The sequence below is a fragment of the Monodon monoceros genome, unplaced genomic scaffold (assembly GCF_005190385.1).
Source record: "Monodon monoceros isolate NGI ecotype Baffin Bay Population unplaced genomic scaffold, NGI_Narwhal_1 Super_Scaffold_18, whole genome shotgun sequence".
NCBI classification, from domain to species: Eukaryota; Metazoa; Chordata; class Mammalia; order Artiodactyla; family Monodontidae; genus Monodon; species Monodon monoceros.
This window is the reverse complement of record NW_021703774.1, coordinates 69,283,489-69,303,220: the sequence shown is the minus strand read 5'-3', so window position 1 is coordinate 69,303,220 and position 19,732 is coordinate 69,283,489. Positions and strand designations below refer to the sequence as shown.

Below are 19,732 nucleotides of genomic sequence, written 5' to 3'. Positions count from 1 at the left end.
AAATCTGTATCTTAGAATGAATTAACATCGATATATTTTCCCTGCCTATTCTATCAATTACAGAGAGAGGTATATTCAAATCTACAATTGAGGGTTTTTCTAATTCTCTTCAAAGTGCTCTCAATTTTTTTCTTTTTATATATTGAGGCCATGTTATTAGATGCATAAATATTTAGGATTATTATATTTTCTGGTGAATTTTACCTTTTATCATTATGAATTAACTCTTTTTCTCTTTTTTAAAAATTTTATTTATTTTTTATTTTTATTTATGGCTGTGTTGGGTCTTTGTTGCTGCGCGCGGGCTTTCTCTAGTTGCGGTGAGTGGGGGATACTGTTCGTTGTGGTGCGCGGGCTTCTCACTGCAGTGGCTTCTCTTGTTGCGGAGCACGGGCTCTAGGTGCGCAGGCTTCAGTAGTTGTGGCACGCAGCCTCAGTAGTTGTGGCACGCAAGCTCTAGAGTGCAGGCTCAGTAGTTGTGGCGCATAGGCTTCCTTGCTCTGCGGTATGTGGGATCTTCCTGGACCAGGGCTCGAACCCGTGTCCCCTGCATTGGCAGGCAGATTCTTAACCACTGCGCCACCAGGGAAGCCCAACTCTTTATCTCTTAGTGTTAATTTCTGCCTGAAATTCTAGCTGGTCTATTATTAATATAGCTATCCTAGTTTTCTTCTGGTTTGTGTTTGTACAGTTTATCTTTTTCCAAACTTTTACTTTCAATCTTTCTGTTTTCTTATGTTCTGTAAATGTCTTATTGTCAGCATACTGTTAGGCTGTTGCCTTCACCCCCAGCTCCACCCACTGGGGAATTCAGAATGTTTCACTTAAAAGGGAGTGATTAAAACTAACCCCTTGCCATGCTTCTCTGGGACACCAGCTTCTCTTTGAGGCTGGGCCACAACCCTCCTCCCCCATCACTTTGCAGACAGGGCTATGACCCAGGAGGTGGCGAGGTCTCTGGGACCAAAAAGCACAAAGCAGCTGGCCTGTGACCCACCCACCATGGCCCCTGTGAGTGCCCCTGGGGTGTCTTGACCCCCTGCTCAGGCTCAGGGCAGGCTCAGTGCCTCACCTCCTTCCAGAGGTGGGCCACCAGTGGGCCCAGGGCCTCCTGGATTTGGCTTCTGGGTCCCCAGTAGATGTAGGGTGGGGTGTGGATTGGGCTGTCCTGCAGGCTCACATCAGAGCCTCCATTTGCAAGATCTTCAGAGCCTTGTAGTTAGATTTTTATTTTATTGATCCAGGCTGACAATCTTTGACTTTTTTTTTAAAATAAATTTTATTTATTTATTTTTTGGCTATGTTGCGTCTTCACTGCTGCGTACCCTGCTTATGTACAGTTTCTTTTGCCTTTAGTCTTATAGATTCCACTAATTTCCAAGTTACTTAGGTAATAACTTACCACCCATCCTTCAGTGAAATTATTCCGTGAATTTGTAGAATAGTTAGATTCTCTGGTTACATTCATTTCATCCTGGGATCCCCTGACTTCCCTTTTTTTTTTTGGCCTCACCATGCGGCATGTGGAACATCCCCAACCAGAGACGGAACCCAAGCCCCCTGCAGTGGAAGCTCGGAGTCTTAAGCCCTGGACCACCAGGGAAGTCCTATATGTTTTTTTTAGTTTGCGTATATTAATGTTTACTCTTTGTGTAGTAAAGTTCTATGGGTTTTGGCAAATGCATATTGTTGGGTATCCAACATTACAGGATCATACAGAATAGTCTCACCATCCTAGAAAATCTCTTGTACTTCTTGACATGTTTGGGGTTTTTTTTCCCCTTGTCTTGTTTTTGAAAGGTAATTTTTATCTTATTTTCCCCCGTATCAGTTTGGTAGTTATACATTGTTTTTCGGTTTAGTGGTTTAGCAAAACATTCATCCTTACCTTACCAACGCCTAACATTAACTGACACTTTACTTTCTACCAGCACAATGCAAAGACCTTAGTATACTCCAACTCCATTTACCCACTGCCTTTCTGACTCCTATGCTGGTGTGTGACACACTTTAATTCCTTGTCTATACATTTTAACACCATGAGACTTTATCATTTTTGTTTTACAGTCAATGTTTATTTAGATTTACATACATATTTACCACTTTCATTGTTCTTCCTTTTATTTATTTTTTCCTTTTTATTATGACTGAAGATTAATTACCCTTTGGAATTTCCCTTAATGTGAGACTGCTGGTGGTGGACTGTTTTTGTCTGAAAATATTTTTATTTTACTTTCATTTTTGAAAGATATTTTCACTGGGCAGCTACCTTCTTTAAGCATAGGGAAGATAGCATTCCCTCCTCTGTCTTCCAGTTTTGTTGTTGAGATGTAAGTAGTAGTCTGTTGCTCCTTTGAGGATAAACCATCTTTATTCCTTAGGTGCTTTAAAATATTTTCTTTTTGCTTTTGCCTTTTTGCAGAGTGCACGTTTAATTCATTGGGCTTCCTGAATCTGTGACTTGATGGTTTTCATCAGTTATAGATAATTCTGACACTATTTCTTCAGATTGCTTTTTCCTCTTTCTCTCTTCTCCTTGGACTCCAATTAGGCATAATTTAGCCCAACTTACTCTCTTCTGTATTTTCCATCCTCTTATTTTTCCAAGGTTCATTCTGTTTCTATAATTGACCAATTCTCTCCTTAGCTATGTCTAATCTGCTATTAAACCCATCTATTGAGACCTTAATTTCATTTATTTTATTTTTCTAGCTAAAATTTCTATTTGGTCCTTTTCCAATTGTGCTATGTCTGTTTGTGTTGTTTCGGGTCTCTGCTGAAATTTCCAAGCCTCGCTTTTATCTTCTTGAAATACTAAGCAGTTGTTTTCATTTCTGTATAACTTCAATATATGGACTTGTCTATTTATTGTCTCTCATTTCCTTTTTTTTGGTCTGTCATTTGCTTGCTTTCGTTTTCATTGCCTTATTTCTTCAAGAGCTCGACTAATTGACTAATTCTTATTGTGGCTGATGTTATATTTGAAAAATTATTAATTATAATACTTTTGAGGTCTAGGTTGTTGTTAAGTTCCTTGAGATTTCTGCTTGCTTCTACCAAGTATCTGGAGATGCTAGCAATCTGGGATCATCTTATTCCAAGTTTGAGACTTGAGAATTTCTGGACCACCCAGAATGTTGGGACACTAGGCTGCAGAATATGAGGACTGGTTTACTTCTGATTCATCCTTAGGGGTTCCTAGTCCAAGTGGATCTTTACCAGCATCGCTATCTTTAGCTGTCCCCAGATTCCAATTTTTTGTTCCTCTAGCTCCTAATCCTTCAAGGCCCTCAAAACCACAGCTTAGCCTCTCAGCAGCCTTTTCCCAACTGGAAAAGCCCCCTGGGCAAAGGCAGCCTTTAGGGCCTTCTTTTCTCTCTGGATTCCCAGCCAATCTTGTTAACCCTTTGATTTTTTGATAGTTTTCATATTTAAAATTTCTGAGAGTGCTGGTCTGAAACATCCAGCCTACCACTATCAGAAGTGGAACCTCCCACTCGCTTTATTCTGATATCACAGAGCTCTAATCCATAACCTCACTACACAAAAGATAAAACCGAATACATATGAAAAGACTTCCTTAAATTCACATATTTAGTGGTAGAGCTAGGTTTAGCCTCAGAGCTCAAGACTAATAACTGTTAAACTCCACTTGCATTAGGTCTGGATACAAGGGTTTCTCTTGTTTTGACCTTTTTCCCTGGGGTAAGGAGAGGGCAGTCTTGCCAAAAGATCAGAGGATGGAAGTAAGGACTTAGCCATATTCCCGGCACCTTTCATACATTCTTCTCCCAGCCCTGACCTATGGGGGAGCAGGGGTGGGATCTGATAACTTATGGTCTGGCGATGGGGAGTAGAAGCAAGCAATCCTTCCCATTCCTAAATTACAGATTATAGATATCCCCACGATCAGTTATCCCTTTATCTTCGATCTTTCTGAACACCTGTGGTAACCGAACCCAACTTCAAATTCCTCTAGATCCCACTTTACAAAAGTCCTCTAAAACCAAGAAGTTGCCTTCAGCCAGCCTCCTCTCCCCCAGAAAACAAACACCAAGACACCCTCACAACAAAGACCACACCATTTATTTACAAAGGCCAGTGTGGGAGTTGGGGGAGGTAGGGAGGGAAAGCCACACAGACATCCTCTCTGGACTGCTTGAGACCCTTTCCCACTTGGAGAAAATTCTGTTCCTCTTGCCTCCATATTCCCAGCAATGGGTCCTCCAAGCAGCTGGGCTAAGTAGCAGATAGAGGAGGTGATACGAGCCTCCTCTGTGCTCCAATAGAGCAATGTCCAATTCCAGATCAAAGGCATCATTGCTGCCCTCTCCTTTCCTTCCTCAAATAGAACTTTCTGGCCTGGAGGGAAACAGTGAAAACTCAAAGGGCAGGAGCTAAGACGCCAAAGGCCAGGGGTTCTAGAGGGAAAGACTCCTCCCCTACTATTTCCCGAAGCAATGAAGGGAGGGGTAATAAGGGTGCTGGTCACAGCCCTGACAGCTTCAGAAGAGGTACCCACACTACCCTTGGCTTACCCAGTATCCAGAAGCCCAGAGGATCTAGCTCTCCAGGCTGTATTTATTCCTGACCTAGACTGGCCCTTTTGCCTACTTCTCTCTGGTGGGAGAAAACTCTAAACCAGAAATCGACAAGGGATCCACCCTCCCACTCAACTCACATGCACATGTGTGCGTGCATGCATGCATGCACCCACCCACCCCCACACACACCCACTGCTAAGACAGACCCCAATCCTCTTCATGTCTTTTGAGGGGAGCTTAAATTACTGGTACCTGGAGACACAGACAGGTCCTGGGTTCATGGAAATGTGTGTGTATATATATAAGCGTGTGTGTTTGCGGAAACTGAACCAACATAACCCCTTGTGAGCCGTATTGTTTAGCTTCATTGAGCCCTTTCCTTCCACTCAAATTCCGTTAACATCTCTTAAGTCTCCTTTGCCAGGCCTGAGCCTGGACTCTCCGGCCTAAAAGAACTATTAGTTCTTCCATTCCCTAACTGTCAGTTCCAACTTCCAAGTCCTCTACTCAGGCTCTTTCCCTGATTGCCTTCCTCCAGAAAATCTCATTCCCTCCTCCCCTCATTGGGCTGGTCCAGGGCCTGTTAATTCGTGCTCCAAAGGGCTGTGTCTCACTTCTCCCTTCAGACGGGGAGAACAGGCATCTTCCTTCCTCTGGAAGTCCCAACAGACCCCATGAAAAAGTGCTGGGTGAAGTGAACAGAACAGGGGGTGAAGAGGAAAATCACAGCCTGTTTCACCTGCCCCTCCTTCAGAGCATGGAAGTCTAGCATTGGTTAGGCTAGAGGTGGGAGGGGATGGGGGAGAGAAAGAAGGAAGAGTTACCAAAAGTAAACATAAGACAAGCAAAACCCTAGTGGTACAGACGGAAGACCCTGTTCCAGTAAAGCAGAGTCGGTTCCTCCTTCAGCTCTGCACTGCCACTGAGAAGTCTGAAGCTTGCAAAGGTGAAGGCGGGGAGGGCCAAGGAGGAGGGGCCAATCAACAAAACTGTGAGAACTGTTTAAATAGCTCTGCTAGAGCAGGACCAGGAGAGAAGGTTCTACAAGAGGTGCAGAAGTAAAACTGGAATTCTCAGAGCTACGGGGCTGGGGCCCACGCCTCTAAAGTCACCCTGCCGTCTGGAGAGGACAAGGGAGAAGACAGAAGGGATGACAAGCTGCAGAGGGTCGGAACCAAACGCTGGCATCGAGGGACGGGACAGGCAGGAGGCACGGGCCGAGGGATTAGGACAGCTGGGAGCCCAGGAGTCTCTCGATAGCTGCGTTGATGTCCCCTCCTGTGGCGATCAGGGCCTGCAGGTTGGCCTCACGATTGATGAAGCCCATGGAGTTGAGCTGCTCCAGCTGCTGCTGAAATCTCACTTCTGGCGTCTGCACCTGGAGGGGACAGGCCTTTTGAAGCGGGCACAGGACCAACGCCAGGGGGCCTATCTGATTCTGAGCATTTATAATGGTGAGAAGAAGACATCCTCAGAGTCAACCAATGGGGCAGGGGTCGGTGAGCTGCAAACAGAGGCCAAGGAGCCGGCGTCCCAAGTCACTAAACAACTGTGTCATCATAAGATGGGGGGCATCTTTCTTAAGATTTCGAAGTAATGGATAGGCCTAGATCAGCCGATATTCCCAACTGCTTTCCATCAACACTCTGGAGATGTTAACAGGCAATCCAAAAGCCAAATGTTCTGTGGTTGATAAATACCACCTCCAAGCCCCCTCCTTCCTGGCAGTCAACACACACACGGCCATAGTAAAGGTCAGAGAAGGGCCCCAGGAAAGCAAGAACCTGCTAATTGTGTTTCACCAATCAACAAACACGGTTATTTACGAAAGAGAAGGCTTTTCCTTTTTGACACTCCTATAAACATCTCCTGGAAATGTTTTCCCCAAGGCATGTTTAGGAGGCACTAGCCTAGATCATGAACAGAAAACTCAGAGCTGAAAGGAGCACAGCAATCACAGAGGCCCCCAACACGCAGTACAAGAGCCGTTTCCAATGCTCCGTGCTGTTTTCCATCACGGTCCACACAATTTAAGCTGGACTGGGCCTTGGGGATCCCTTCATCCAGCCCCCTCAGTGCCTTGCACAGAGCTGGGCACACTTATATTCCTGTTGAAAGGTTTTTCCCAGATGAGTCACAGAGGCCATAGAAGGGTTAAGGGGCTCATCCCTGCTCCTCCCCCAAACCCCAGGCCTTGACTATGTGGCCCACGGCTCTGGTCACCTCACCTCCCAGAATCCTCCTCTCTTGTCTCAGAGAGGGAGGCTACTTTAATTATCAGAAGGGTCCTCTGATATAAGCAGAAATGGTGTAACAGTAGTTACAGTGTAAATTCTGGAGCCAGCATGCCTCAGTTTGAATTGTAGCTCCATTACTTACTAGATATGCGACTCTGAGCAAGCCACTTAACTTCTCTGGGCTTTAGTTTTCCCCTTTTGTAACACAGAAATAATAATAATAGCTTCCTGGCAAGGCTGTTGTGGAGAGTAAAGTAAATGAGCTCTTATACATAAGGCACACAGACCAGTACCCAGCTGACCCAGTAAGTGCCATTACTAGTCTCATCTCCATTTCACAGCTGTGGAAACTAAACTTACTAAGATCGGTAACTTGCCCAAGGCTAGAAAGCAGCAGACCAGGAACCAAAGCCAGGTCTGGCTGACTCCAAAGCCTGCTCTGCTGTCTCCATTCTACTGCCACCCTGAACACTGCAGGGTCCCAGCGCCAGCCCCGCTGCCCCATGTACCTGTGAGTTTCCGCTTCCAGCCAAAAGCTGGATCATCTGCTGCATGAGCTGCTGCTGAGCACTGGAGGCCCCTGTTGGAGAGGATGTGGCTGGCGGGGCTGGCAAGGAGGTGGGGGCCTCAGGCGCAGACCCAGCGTTGCTGCCTGTAGAGGAGGCTGGGGTCCGGGACATCCCAAAAGAGCCAAGGCTGCAGGCAGGAGAGACCGAGAGGTGGGAGATGGCCTCTGAGAAAGGGATGGCAATGTGAGATCCAGAAGGAAAAGCAGTTGGAAGGACCAGGAAAAAGACCCTCAGAGACACAAGGGCTGCTCAGAGAGTGGCAGAGAAAGGGGTTGAGGGGGAAGAGTAGCCAGAACCTTGCTGCCCACCTGCCACCGACCCTCACCTGGGTACCAGTCCGGGGGCCTCGGTCTGCAAGGTCTGCAGTCCCTGCTGGATCTGCAGCAGCGCCTGCATGGCTCGGGGATTGGTAAGAATGGAGAGCGACTCCGGGTTCTGCATCTGGTGGGAAACAGCGGAGAAAGGCAACAGGAGGTACCAGGAGACAGGAGGCAGCCTAGACTCTGAGTCCGGAGCCCAGCGCGGCCCCTCCTTTAAGTTCCACCCACTGGGCCTCGGGGTCTACCCCGGCCCTCAACCTCCGCCCGTCTAGGCTCCTCACTCACCTGCTGCAGGAAGACTGGGAGCTGCAGGCGGAGCTGCTCCTGCAGCTGGGGGTTCCCCGCGAAGAGCGGCACGTTCACCATCATCTGCCAGGGTGAAGGCAGTAGGGGAGGCCTGGGCCTACCCACCCCCAGAATGCCCCCACGGCCTCATCTCCCTTGGCACCCCCTCCACTGCAGGAAATCTGGCCAGCTTTTCCAAGGCTCTCAAAGTATCCTGAAGGCCTAAGTGGGACAGTGAGAGGAAATGGAACTATACTCTGGACGAGGACGAGAGTCAGGAGCCAGTCTGACGAGGATGATGACAGCTAACAGTTCCGAGTACGCAGGGCTTACTACGTGCCATGCCATGTTCTAAACACTTTATGGTATTAACTCAACGCTCACAACTCTCTGAGGCAGGAACTGTTGTTATTACCATTTTACAGAGGAGGAAACTGGGGTTAAATAACTTGCTTGGCTCACGCAGCTAGGGAGTGGCAGAGCTCAATACAGAAACCCGGGCGGTCTGGCTCCAGAGCGTTTTGATCATCGCAAGCAACAGCCCCCAACACACTCCCCTCGTGCCAGTTCCATACCTGAGCAGCAAAGTCGGGGTTCTGGGCAAGCGTTTGCATCATGCTGCGCATGTAGGGGGCTGAGATCACATTTTGCATCAGCTGGGGGTTCTCAGAGATCTGCTGGAGGAGGGCCTGCATTTCCGGGCTGTTGAACATCCCTAGGACAAGAAGGAAAAAACAAGAGAAAAGGGGTCCAGATGGAAACCAGATGCCTCACTTCCATCTACATTACTTCAGGCACTGAGTGGTTACAAAACTCAGAGAGGCAACGGTCAAATGGGCACCCAAGTACTGGGGCGTGGGTCCAAGTCTCTCTTGACTCCGAGGTCATCTCGCCCGGCTTTGTCCTGGCCCCTTCCCCAACTACTCTGCTAAGGACAAGCCAGTTGCAAACTGGATCTGATTCATGCCCCTCTGGACTGTTCCTGCCACAGGTCAGATGTCAGAGTTGGAAAGGATTTGACTAGAGATCATCCAGTTCAACGGTTTTCAAACTTGTCTTAGCAGCAGAGACCCTTTCCTCAAACCAAATCTCACTTGGAAACCAAGTATGTCAGTGGTCTGGCTGGAGCCGGGGCAGGAGGCCTGGAGCCTTTCGCTTTTGGTCTTCCCTCATCCTGGAGATGGGCCAGAGCCCTCAAGACTCAGAAGTACAATTTTAAAACCATGGATCAGGTTCAAGTACCTTATTTATGAAATAAGCACATAGAGGGGAAGGGACTTTCCCAATCAAGATGCTCCCCAGGGTACAGAGAAATCAGAGCATCTACCACACATCCCTAGAGCCATATGTATAGTCATAGTCCAGACAAATGGGGCATCTCCCAGGGTTGTGCAGTGCATAACCTGCACCTCTGTACAAGGCAGCTCTGCACATCCCTCTCCCCCAGCCCACATCTACCTGCCCCCTGATTCCTCTCCCACACCCCATTCCCAGTCTGACCCATTTACTCTGGATAGTACCAGCAGTGTTGAAAGAGCTTAGGAAGTGGGGCCTGGTTTACTCATAAGCCTTTACTTAGGTCACTCCTAGGGACATCAGGACAGGGCCAGAACCAACCCTTACCCTGAGGGGTCGAGCCACTACTCCAGGCTACAGAGCCCCCTCTGTGGCTTCAATACAGTCTCACCTCTGTCTTCAATATTCTGGAGCAGTGTGAACCCCATTCAGTCCTGGGGCAGAGGGACTGCCCTGGTGACCCCACTAAGCTCCTTCCACCCTAGGACATACCTGACCCCAGGCTAGCCGCATTGATCCCAAAGGGGTTCGAGACTGTCGGGTGCACCTGGCTGGTCCCCGATCCTCCGGTGCCCTCCCCACCGGACCCGGGGGCCTGGGAGGTGGGGGGCGAGGGGCTCCAGGGGTTAGGGAGGGGCTCTCGATTCTCAGTCCGCAGAGGCTGGGAGGATGAGCTGTCGGAGTTCCCGGCCAGGGAAGAGAAGGGATTGTTGCCAAACTGGGAGGAGGGAAAGGTTTTGGGTTAAGGACTGAAACAAATCCTTAAGGGCTAGGCCCTTTCTTTCTTCTCACCTAATAGCCTCCCCTTCCCCGGGAAAGGGAGAGAGATCTAAAACCTTGGAGGTCCTCAGGTCAATTTCTAGCCCCACAATGGGCAACTTCACCCTCATCCTGCAGGGTGGGAGCTGCCTGCTGATGACTGGATAACTGAACCCCTCAGATAACTGGAAACGTCACTTCACCCCTGGTGGCTCTAAATATTTGGTATCTAATCTCCTCTGTGCTCTATAGTATCAATACTTTACACACACCTTTCCCACTGTGTAGTGAGATATTTGTTTTCCTTAGCTCTTAAGGGGCAGAGACAATGTCAGATTCACCTTTGCACCCCAGGCCCCTGACACTAGTAGGTGCTCAATAGGTAATTATTGGCTTGATGGGAGCTGGCTCTCTACTTCGACCCCGATCTGCCTCTAGCTCTCCCTTTTCCAGCCACCTTGGTCTAAGACTAACTCCACTGAACCCTCTCCCTCACCCCCAGGTCCCCCACGTGGCATTCTGTCCATCCAGGCACACCACAATGGAGCCCCTTAGTGGGCACACCTCTGGCTGAGCACACCTCTGGCTAAGCACACCTCCCTAGGTCTTCTCCTTCTGTTGCTTCCTCCATGTAATCTCCTCCTTCCCCTCCCTCCCCACAGCCTATCTCCTCAGACTGGCTGCTTCAGCTAAACAGTCCCCCTCAGCACCAGGCCCCCAACTATGTTATCCAGGATCGTCTCAGGGTCTGCACCCCACCATATGGTGGGCTGCCCACGGCAGCACCCACATGTCCTCCCTCTGGACCCGCCAACACCCACGCAGGAGGTACCTGAGCAGCCTCAGCCCCTCCCCACCATGGAGTTTCGTATCCAGTCACTTTTCCTGTTTATTCCAAGTGTGTCGTGGGGACCAGGGTTGACCAAGGACCCTCCTGCTCTGAGCTGTGGTTCCTTCACCCTACCAGATACTTGTTCAGATAACAGGGATTGCAGGCCAGGGTTCATGCACCAGTTTCAGTCTTTGTCAACGTTTCAGGTTTCCTGTTCAGGTAACTTGCCTAGCACCCAAACCCACCTAGTTCTGGGTCCTGCTTTGCTCTTCCCCATACACCCTAAGGCCTGAATTTCTTTCCCTGAACTCCCAAAAGTTATAATAGCTGCCATTTATTGAGCACCTACTATGTGCCTGACCCATTTATTCTAATGTTTACAATATCCCTCTAATACACCAGTTCTCAAAGTGTGGTCCTAGGACCCCTGCAAGGTTTACAAACCATTTTTATAATCCTAAGATGTTATTTGCCTTTTTCACTCTCATTCTCTCATAAGTATTCAGTGGAGTTTTCCAAAGGCTATGTAACATGTGACATTGCAACGGACTGAATGCAGAAGCAGATCTGAGAATACAGATGTCTTGTAGTAAGCCAGACATTCAAGAGATCTGCAAAAAAGTCAAACAAGGCCATTCTTTCCTCTAAAGTTTTGTTTTGGAAAATAAAGTTATTTTTCAAAAGAATATGCTATTTATGTTAATGTATAATGGATTGTTATTTTTAAATGAGTTAATAAATAAATTTTTTTTTACTTCTCAGTTTTAATTTCAGATACAGTGAATATCAATAGGCCTAACCCACAAAAACAAAAGCTTCTGGAGTCCTCAATAATTTTTAAGTGTATAAAGGGGTTCAGAGGGGAATTCCCTAGCGGTCTAGTGGTTAGGACTCTGAGCTTCCACTGCAGGGGGCTCGGGTTCAATCCCTGGTTGGGGAACTAAGACTCCCGCATTCCACACGGTGTGGCCAAAAAAAAAAAAATTTTTTTTAAAAAATTAAACAAAAAATAAATAAAGGGGTCCAGAGACCAAAATGATTGAGAATACTGCTATAACACATTGTCTCCATTTTGCAAATGAGGAAGTGAAGACTCAGGGAGGTTAAGCAACTCACTTAAGATCACACCACTGAAGTATGATGGAGCAGGTATTTGAATCCAGGTTTGTTGATGCCAAACGTTATGTTCTTTTAGTTGAACCAGTGGTTCACACATCTTAGAGTACATCAGAATTAGCTGGGTGCTTGTCATAAAGCCTTGCTCAACTACCTGAATTTTTTTTTAACCAGGTACATACATTACTTTGATATACATTTTTAATTAAATACTTATATAAAATTAAACTTAAAATAAATTAATTTCTTTAAAAACTCACAGTTGATCCCTATAGCACTTTCTAAAATTTGAAAGAGCAATGGCAAGAATAACCAAGAGGATGGTGAAGTACAAGCTGGAAGCGGGGAGGGGAGGTTCACCCTACCTGATGCCCAGACTTAATTAAGACAATGTGGCATCATCGTAGGGACAGGGTCAACAAGGCACACTCATCTGTGGAGACTTGGTGTAGGGCAGAGACGGCATGAACAAGGAATCTGCTGGGATAGCACGGGCCACTCAGGATATGGTGCTTTTTCCTTTCCACGAGGAAGAAGGAACGTGAGGCCCCACTCTCCCACTTGCGTGCTGGTTGGGGATGGTGGGGCGTTCAGTCTGTGAAAGTCCATCAAGCTGTACACTTATGATATGTGCACCTTTCTGCAACTATATTATTCTTCAATAAAACATTTTTAGATTTTTTAAAAAAAACAAGTTTAAAATTATATGAACAGCATGATACCACTTCTATAAGGTTGAAAATATGCAAAACAAGGCCAGAGATTGTTTATGGATTCGTACATAGGTAATTAAAAGAATCGAAATGACAAACACCAACTTCAGGGTGGTAGTTAGCTCCGGAGAGGGAAAGAGAGGTATAAGATGGGGGAGGGGTATGTGAAGGCTGCAATTCTATGTGTAATATCTTATTTGCTAATGTTTAATACGTCTAGGAAAACATACAAAATACTAACAACATTTGTTAACTCTGGGGTGGAAAAGAGGTGGCTGGGAGATGGAAACAGCAGGATCCCTTGTGTATACTTTTGTTGAGCCTGTATACCTTTCTATACTTTTTAAATACCCTTTTGTTTACTTTGTGTAACTTTTGAGTTTTGAAACAGGTAAATGTATACTGTATTTAGTGTAAGCTAAACTTTAAAAAAAGAACCCAAAAAGGCACTGAAACTATATATGGCAACATTTTAGGGCCACAAGGATACAAGAGAATGCTATACTTTTTGTATATTTGGAAAGAATTCTTAAAGCCTTTTTTAAAGTGTGTATTCCCAGGACTTGATTCCAGAGATTGACTCAATAAGTAGCTCAAAGGTGGGGACCAGGAATCTCATGGTTAACAAGCTCCCCAGGTGATTCTGATACAGGTGATCTGTGGACCACACTTGAGACACACTGTGCTAGGGCTGGCTGTTTGACCCCAGGCCTGCCCCACAACCTCTGAGCCCTTGGTGCAAGAAGTTTGTCAAATCCCTTGGATACTACCCACTGCCCACTCCCCTAGGGAACTCTGCTATCTTCTGCCCTAGTGCCTCAGTCCCATGCAAGTTGGACCATCCCTGGCTATGCAGCGTGAGAACCACTTTTAGGCCAAGGCCACCCTCAGGGGGCTAGGGAAGGAAAGAGGAGCAGACAGCACCTCAGTCTTGCCTGGGTCTGGGGTAGGTAATCCTGAGTCCAGACTGCCCTCCCACAGCCCAGCCCCTGGCCCCACCTGTTCCCGGGCAGCACTAAACATGGGCTCCTGGATGTCCGTGTACATGCGGCGGAGGGCATTATACCCTCCAGGGATGCTCTCCAGGTTGCTTAGGGCCCGGTCCTGGTTCCGCATCATCTCCTGCATCATGGCTGGATTCCGAGCAAGCTCCATCGTCTGGTGGAAAAGGGAAAGAGAGAGAATGGCCCTGGAACCAGGGGATCACCAAGCTTGGAAAAGAGTGGGCCCTGATGAGGAGGTCTGCATCAGGACCAGGGTCCAGGGCCTAGGAACTGACCCATAGTGGCAGGGAGTAGGGTGAACTGGACTTCCTTCCTCTACTGTCACCTTGGCTCTAACCCTGTCTCCCTATGGGTATTCTGGTTGACTTTTGGGGGTACAATGATCCCAGATGGGGTGAGGGCAGCAGCTTCCCTCCCTCAGGTTCAGAGGATCCTCAGAAGTGTCAGGGAGCACAAGGAAGTTGAATAAGAAAGGACATGAGAAAAAAGAAGAAGCAAAAGAGAAAATTAACATCTACTGAGCAGTTACGACATACAGGCACTGGGCTAAGTACTTTACAGAGTTCAAATCATTTAATACCCACAATAACCATCCCATGTAGGTATTTCTGTCCCTATTTAGCAGATGAGAAAATAGGCTCAGAGACTCATTGCCTGGGACACACAGCCAGTTAGTGGTGGAGACAGGGTTCAAGGCCAGATTGGTCTGTCTGACCGAGACCAGACTATGGCTTCTGGTAAATGACAAGTTGGGGAGGGAAAGGATTCAAGCTGGGACAATGCTACCAACACCTTCCAGATCTCACCCCAGGTCTTTGGCCTCACTGAATCTTGAGAAACAGGATGGGGGCTTTCTCTTGGGAACCAATGGCTCACTTTCAATAAGGAGGGGGTGACCTATGTCAGCTCTAGGGGACAGCAGTACATAACAGATAAAATGAGCATAGCTGCTTCTTGTTCCCATCCAACTTGGAATGCCTTCCCTGTCCTTCTTCCCAAATTTGCTCCACACTTGCCTCTTCTAAGACACTTTTATGTCTATGATAAGATTCTGATCTCTTATCCCACAATTCGTTCATTTAATAAGTACTTATTGAGTGACTACTATATACCAGGCACTGTTCTAGGCAGTGAACAAAACACTTGCAAATCCTTGCCCTCTGGAACTTATCTTCTGGTGAGTCTAGCACTAGTGTCCACAGCTCTGCTGAGATCGTCTACCCTCGTCCCATCCCCTGGTGGATGGCCACGAGATGGAGCTCCCAAAGACCAACACCAAATCACCCCCCCTGGGTCTCCCTTACCCACCAGGCCCTGTCCAGACACAATGCTCCCCAATCCTCCTATTATCTTTCATTCCCAGGCCTTTGTACTTGCTGTCCCTCAGCCCTGAATACTCTTCTCTTTTTCTTCCTCTGGTACATTCTTCCTCTTTTGGGTCTCTGCTTGGGTGACACTTCCTTTAGGGCCTCCTCTGAGCCCCTGGTAGGATCAGGAGCCCTTCTGTGTGCTTCTAGGGGATACTGTGACTATCTCTATAATAGCACCGACCACACTTTATTATAACAGCCTGCTTACTTGTCCCACTTCCCTTTGAGACCAGAAGTTCCTAGAAAGCTAGGCCTATGTCTTTTCATCACTGTACCCCCAGGGCTCAAAACATGGCTGCTGAATGAATGAATGAATGAACAAGTCAAGGTAGGACAAGGTGGGAAAAGGCCAGGCGGGGCACAGCCGGGCACCAGGTGCCCTCCACAATCCCAACCTCCTCTCAGACCCACCTGCCTCATGAGCTCAGGGTTGTTGAGCATGTGGCTGATCTCGGGGTTCCGCTCCATCAGCTGCTGCATCTGGGGGTTGGCCATGATCATGTGGCGCATCAGGTCGGGGTTAGACATCATGTCCTGGACCAGGGGGTTCTCCATGATCTGCGACAGCATCTCAGGATTGGACATCAGCTGCCTCTGCATCTGCTGCTGCAGCTCCATGAAGTTGGCAGAGCCCAGGCCCAGGCTGCCCAGGCCCAGGATGCCCCCAAAGCCAGCTGGGGGGAGGGGGCAGGGTCACAGTCCGCCACAAGGCTCTTCCCCTACCTGGCCAGAGCCACTGAAGTCAAGTCTCCAGGATGGGCCCCTTCTGCTTCTCACATCTCCCTTTTCCAATCATTTCCACAGCCCCAGCCCTGATCCACTGCTGGCAAAGAGACGTGAGCCTACTAGACTGAGACCTCTTTGATGGCCGAGGCTGACAGGCAGGCACAATACTGAGCACAGAGAGGGTAACCAGTGATGGCCTACTGCATGAGCAAATAAATATTCCCCAACGGGCTACTGTTGGACCCACCTTTTTCCCAAACTCCAATATCTTTACCCAGGGTTCCCCACATGCCCAGCCCCATTTCTCCCCTCACTCTTTTTTTTGTTTGTTTGTTTTTTGCGGTACGCGGGCCTCTCACTGCCGTGGCCTCTCCCGCCGCGGAGCACAGGCTCCGGACACGCAGGCCCAGCGGCCACGGCTCACGGGCCCAGCCGCTCCACGGCACGTGGGATCCTCCAGGACCGGGGCACGAACCCACGCCCCCTGCATCGGCAGGCGGACTCCCAACCACCGCGCCACCAGGGAAGCCCCTCTCCCCCTCACTCTTAACATTTTGCCATGCTCTCCTCTTCTGGGAAGCCCTCACAAACTGGTTTCTTCCCCCTCTTGGCTCAAGTACCAATGTCTGGACCCCTATGTCCAGGGGTCCCCAATCCCCATCAGATCAGGAGCAGGGACCATATTTTCTCCTCTTGGCTCTCCCACAATCCACAGCCCAAAACAGGACAGTGCCTTCCACCCTAAAGGCTTACAGAGTATGGATGCAGTGGCACTGGGAGGTCCCTCCCCAGTCCCTGGGGAGGTACCCCCGCCACTGCTCCTTCGGCTTCCACTGCCAGTATCCGAAGTGGCACTGCCAGAAGTGGAGGGCTGGGCAGAAGTGGCGGGTGAAGCAGGCGTGGTGGAGGGCGCTGAGGCTGGGTCTGGAGTGGACGGGGAAGAAGCAGTGGCAGTAGCCGGATCTTGAACCCTGAGGACAGAAAGAAAAATCCCAGTTGAAGTGAACACAAAAGGGAAGACAATGATTTCTATGCTTGCTGTGCAGGTACAGCCCTAACCCAAGCCACCTCCTAAGCAACCTTGAGGCTGGGGCAGGGTGATGCTGGGGGCAGTCAGTAAATCAGACAGAGGAAGAGAGGAGCGAGTATCCTCTATCTTCAGGATATTCAGGGAGAGGTAAATCGGGTTCCCTTCCCCTGCAGATGAGATCACAGGGCTTCCTGGCAATCCATCCAAGAGCCACCTTCCTGGGCCTTGGCATAGGCCTTAGATGTACAGTTGAACAACGGGTGAGAAAGTATCAGATGGGGAAAAAAATGCCCAATCCCAAACTGGACCTGCTCCTCTCCTGAACTTACTTCTGAGGGGTCTTGATGACCAGATGGACAGTGAGCCCATCCTTGATCCCATGCTGGTTCAGTGTGTCCCCATCCTTGAGGATCTTGCCTGCGAAGATCAGGACCAGCTGATCCTGCTGAGCCTTAAATCTCCGGGAGATTTCCTCTTTGAACTGTGATCAAGAGGCAAAGGTCACTGTGGAGGCTGCCTGGGCTCGTCCAACCAGGGACCCTGCCTCTTCTTCAAAGCCTCTGCATTCCCTTGTCCCCATCTCTAGTCGTGGGAAGTCCTTTCAGCAGTCCTGACTGCATCCCTCCAGCTGCAATAAGCAGCTCCTTTCTTAACCAAGGGGTGGACCAGCGAGAAGCTCCTCTCAGCTCTACCCCAGGGTCTCCCACCCTAGAAAGCCCTTGCTTCTATCTGCCACTCCTTCTTCAGTCCATCCACCCAGTTCCCTGTGAGCATACTACCTGGGCAGTTCTCTCCATCCCAACTCTTTCAACAGCCTTGGGCCCAGGCCCTATCTCCCTTCAGCCTTCTCTTTCCTCTCTTTATTTCCAGTGTTCCTGTAACAACTACAACAAATAGATCCCATTTATAACGGCACTAACTATTCACTAGTTAAGAGTCTAAGTCCCATGAGATACATGTTAATTATTATCTCCATTTTAAAGATGAGAAAACTGAGGATCAGAACAGTTAGGTAACTTGCTCTGGGCAGACTGGAACTCAGGTCTTGACATCAAAGCCCAGGCTCTTAACCAAACACATGGGGCCACCCAATTAGGGCTGATTTCAAATTCAGCTTTGCAGGCAAAAATTATTTAAATTCTGGAATGTAGTCATTTTATAAGGTGGGGGGAGGGGCAATGACAGCACTAAAGGCTGGCTTGGGGAGAGTTAGACTCCCCAAATCTATCAGCAACACCCCTATCAACCCAACCAAATCAAACCCACACTCTTAAGTAAAAAGAGTGCACTTGTTAAGCAAAGGCAGCTTCCAGATCCCTCCCTTCCAACCAGACGCCTATCTTAAGCCCCGCCTCTGTGAAATTCTGGAGCAGCCACAGGGGGGTGGTGAACACAGGCAATATTCCCTCATTCACTCATTCAACACATTTTTATTGAGCACCTACTGCACACTGTGTAAATCCCAGAGGGGCTGAGAATCAAATGTAACCACCTTGATTGGAAAGAGTAGGAAACATCCGGGCAGAGGGAAATCCTGCCCCCTGGCCGGGCGTGAGAATGCTGGGCGTTCTCTGAGGCGCACAGTAGCAGCCCGGAGCTCTCCCCCAACCTGCGCCTCCCGCCCGCTCAGCTCCTTGCCCGGCCCCCACTCTGACTCGGCGCCTCGAACCCCGACCAGTAACTGGGGCGAATACTCCCCTCAAACCCAGGGTCCTTCCCCCTTCCCTGTGCAAGGTGTCCTCTTCGCACTCTCCACCACGCCCCCAGCCCAGGCCACAAGGCAAATCCCCGGCCTCCCTTCCCCAACACGCGCCACGCTCCCCCAGACCACCCCCGCAGGACGCCCCCTACCCTCCTGCCCTTCCCTTCCGCTCCTCCGAGTGCGTGCTGGGCCCCCGCCCTCCTCTCCCCGGCCCTCCCGTACGCCCCACCGTCTCAGAGCCACCCCCCTCTTCGCAGACCCCTCCTCCGCGCTCACCCCCACCCCCGCCACCCGTACTACCTCTTTGACCGAGGCTCGATCGCAGATCACAATTTCCTCCTTGTCCTTGGGGGTCTTGACGGTGACCCGAATGGGGGGCCTCGTCTCGGCCCCGCTCGGCTCCGCCATGCCGCCGCCGCCACCCGGCCGCCCGCCAGCCCGCCCCGGCTCCTCCTTCTCCCCGCCCGGCCGGCCGTCCGGGCTCGGCTCCGGCGCCTCCAACACTCCCCTCTCCCCTCCCCTTCCCAAGGTTTCACCGCCCCCTCCGGACCAGCCTCAGCCACAGCGCCCCGGGCGGACTGGGGGGGCCACTGCAGCGGGGTCCGCCCAGGACTGAGCCCGGAGTCCGGCAGCTTGGACAGGGCCTTGCTGGGCTGCGGCCCCCGAGGGGTTCGGGGCGGAGGCGGGGCGTGTCCGTCACTGCGGGACGGGGGCCGAACTAGCCCGCCCGAGCCGAGTTGAAGTCCACCCGGGCCCAAAGCTGCCCCCGCCCCTCCGCGGGTTAAGTCCCGTTCCGGGACAAAGGACTTTCTGTGTCGCCACTTTATCTCCGTTCCCTGTGATAACTGGTCTTTCTCGGGAAGCCCAAATTCTTTCTAGGCCTGAGACCTCTCCCGACTTTGAGGTTGAATTTTCCCACTTCTGGATGTCCACCTAAAACCTTGTCTCTAGGATTGACTTTATTCCCCTGAGAGTAGTGGCCTGCCCGAAGTCTATTAAGTACAGCTCTAGAGACCTGAATTTTGCCTGCGTGGCCCTTCTGAGCCTTGGTTTCCTCAATAGTATCTATCGCCTCATCTCACAGAACTGTGCATAATGTAGAAATTTACTTTGAAAAGTAACCAAAGGTGTGCCCGACAAATATAGGGATTTTATTTTCTTTTAACTACTGAATCGTGAATTGTCAGGCGGATATGACTTTTCTCTGCCCGAGGGGGTTAAATGTCCTT

At 49.5% G+C, this 19,732-nt stretch overlaps 1 protein-coding gene across 2 annotated transcripts; it reads right to left on the bottom strand.

The window, feature by feature from the left end:
* Positions 1-4,064: 4,064 nt before the first annotated feature.
* Positions 4,065-19,003, bottom strand: UBQLN4 (ubiquilin 4). 2 transcript variants are annotated; one of them, XM_029229550.1, is made up of 11 exons: positions 18,804-19,003; positions 17,131-17,282; positions 16,525-16,742; positions 15,457-15,719; positions 13,671-13,829; positions 9,744-9,969; positions 8,531-8,670; positions 7,956-8,039; positions 7,676-7,791; positions 7,291-7,477; positions 4,065-5,922 (listed from the first exon to the last, which is right to left on the bottom strand). In XM_029229550.1, exons 1-11 carry the CDS (start codon positions 18,909-18,911, stop codon positions 5,770-5,772), a joined length of 1,806 nt encoding a protein of 601 aa, XP_029085383.1. In that variant the 5' UTR covers positions 18,912-19,003; the 3' UTR covers positions 4,065-5,769. The 2 variants fall into 2 exon arrangements, with proteins under 2 accessions (XP_029085383.1, XP_029085385.1); XM_029229552.1 differs by lacking the exon at positions 18,804-19,003 and adding an exon at positions 17,581-17,649.
* Between the last annotated feature and the right edge of the window lie 729 nt (positions 19,004-19,732).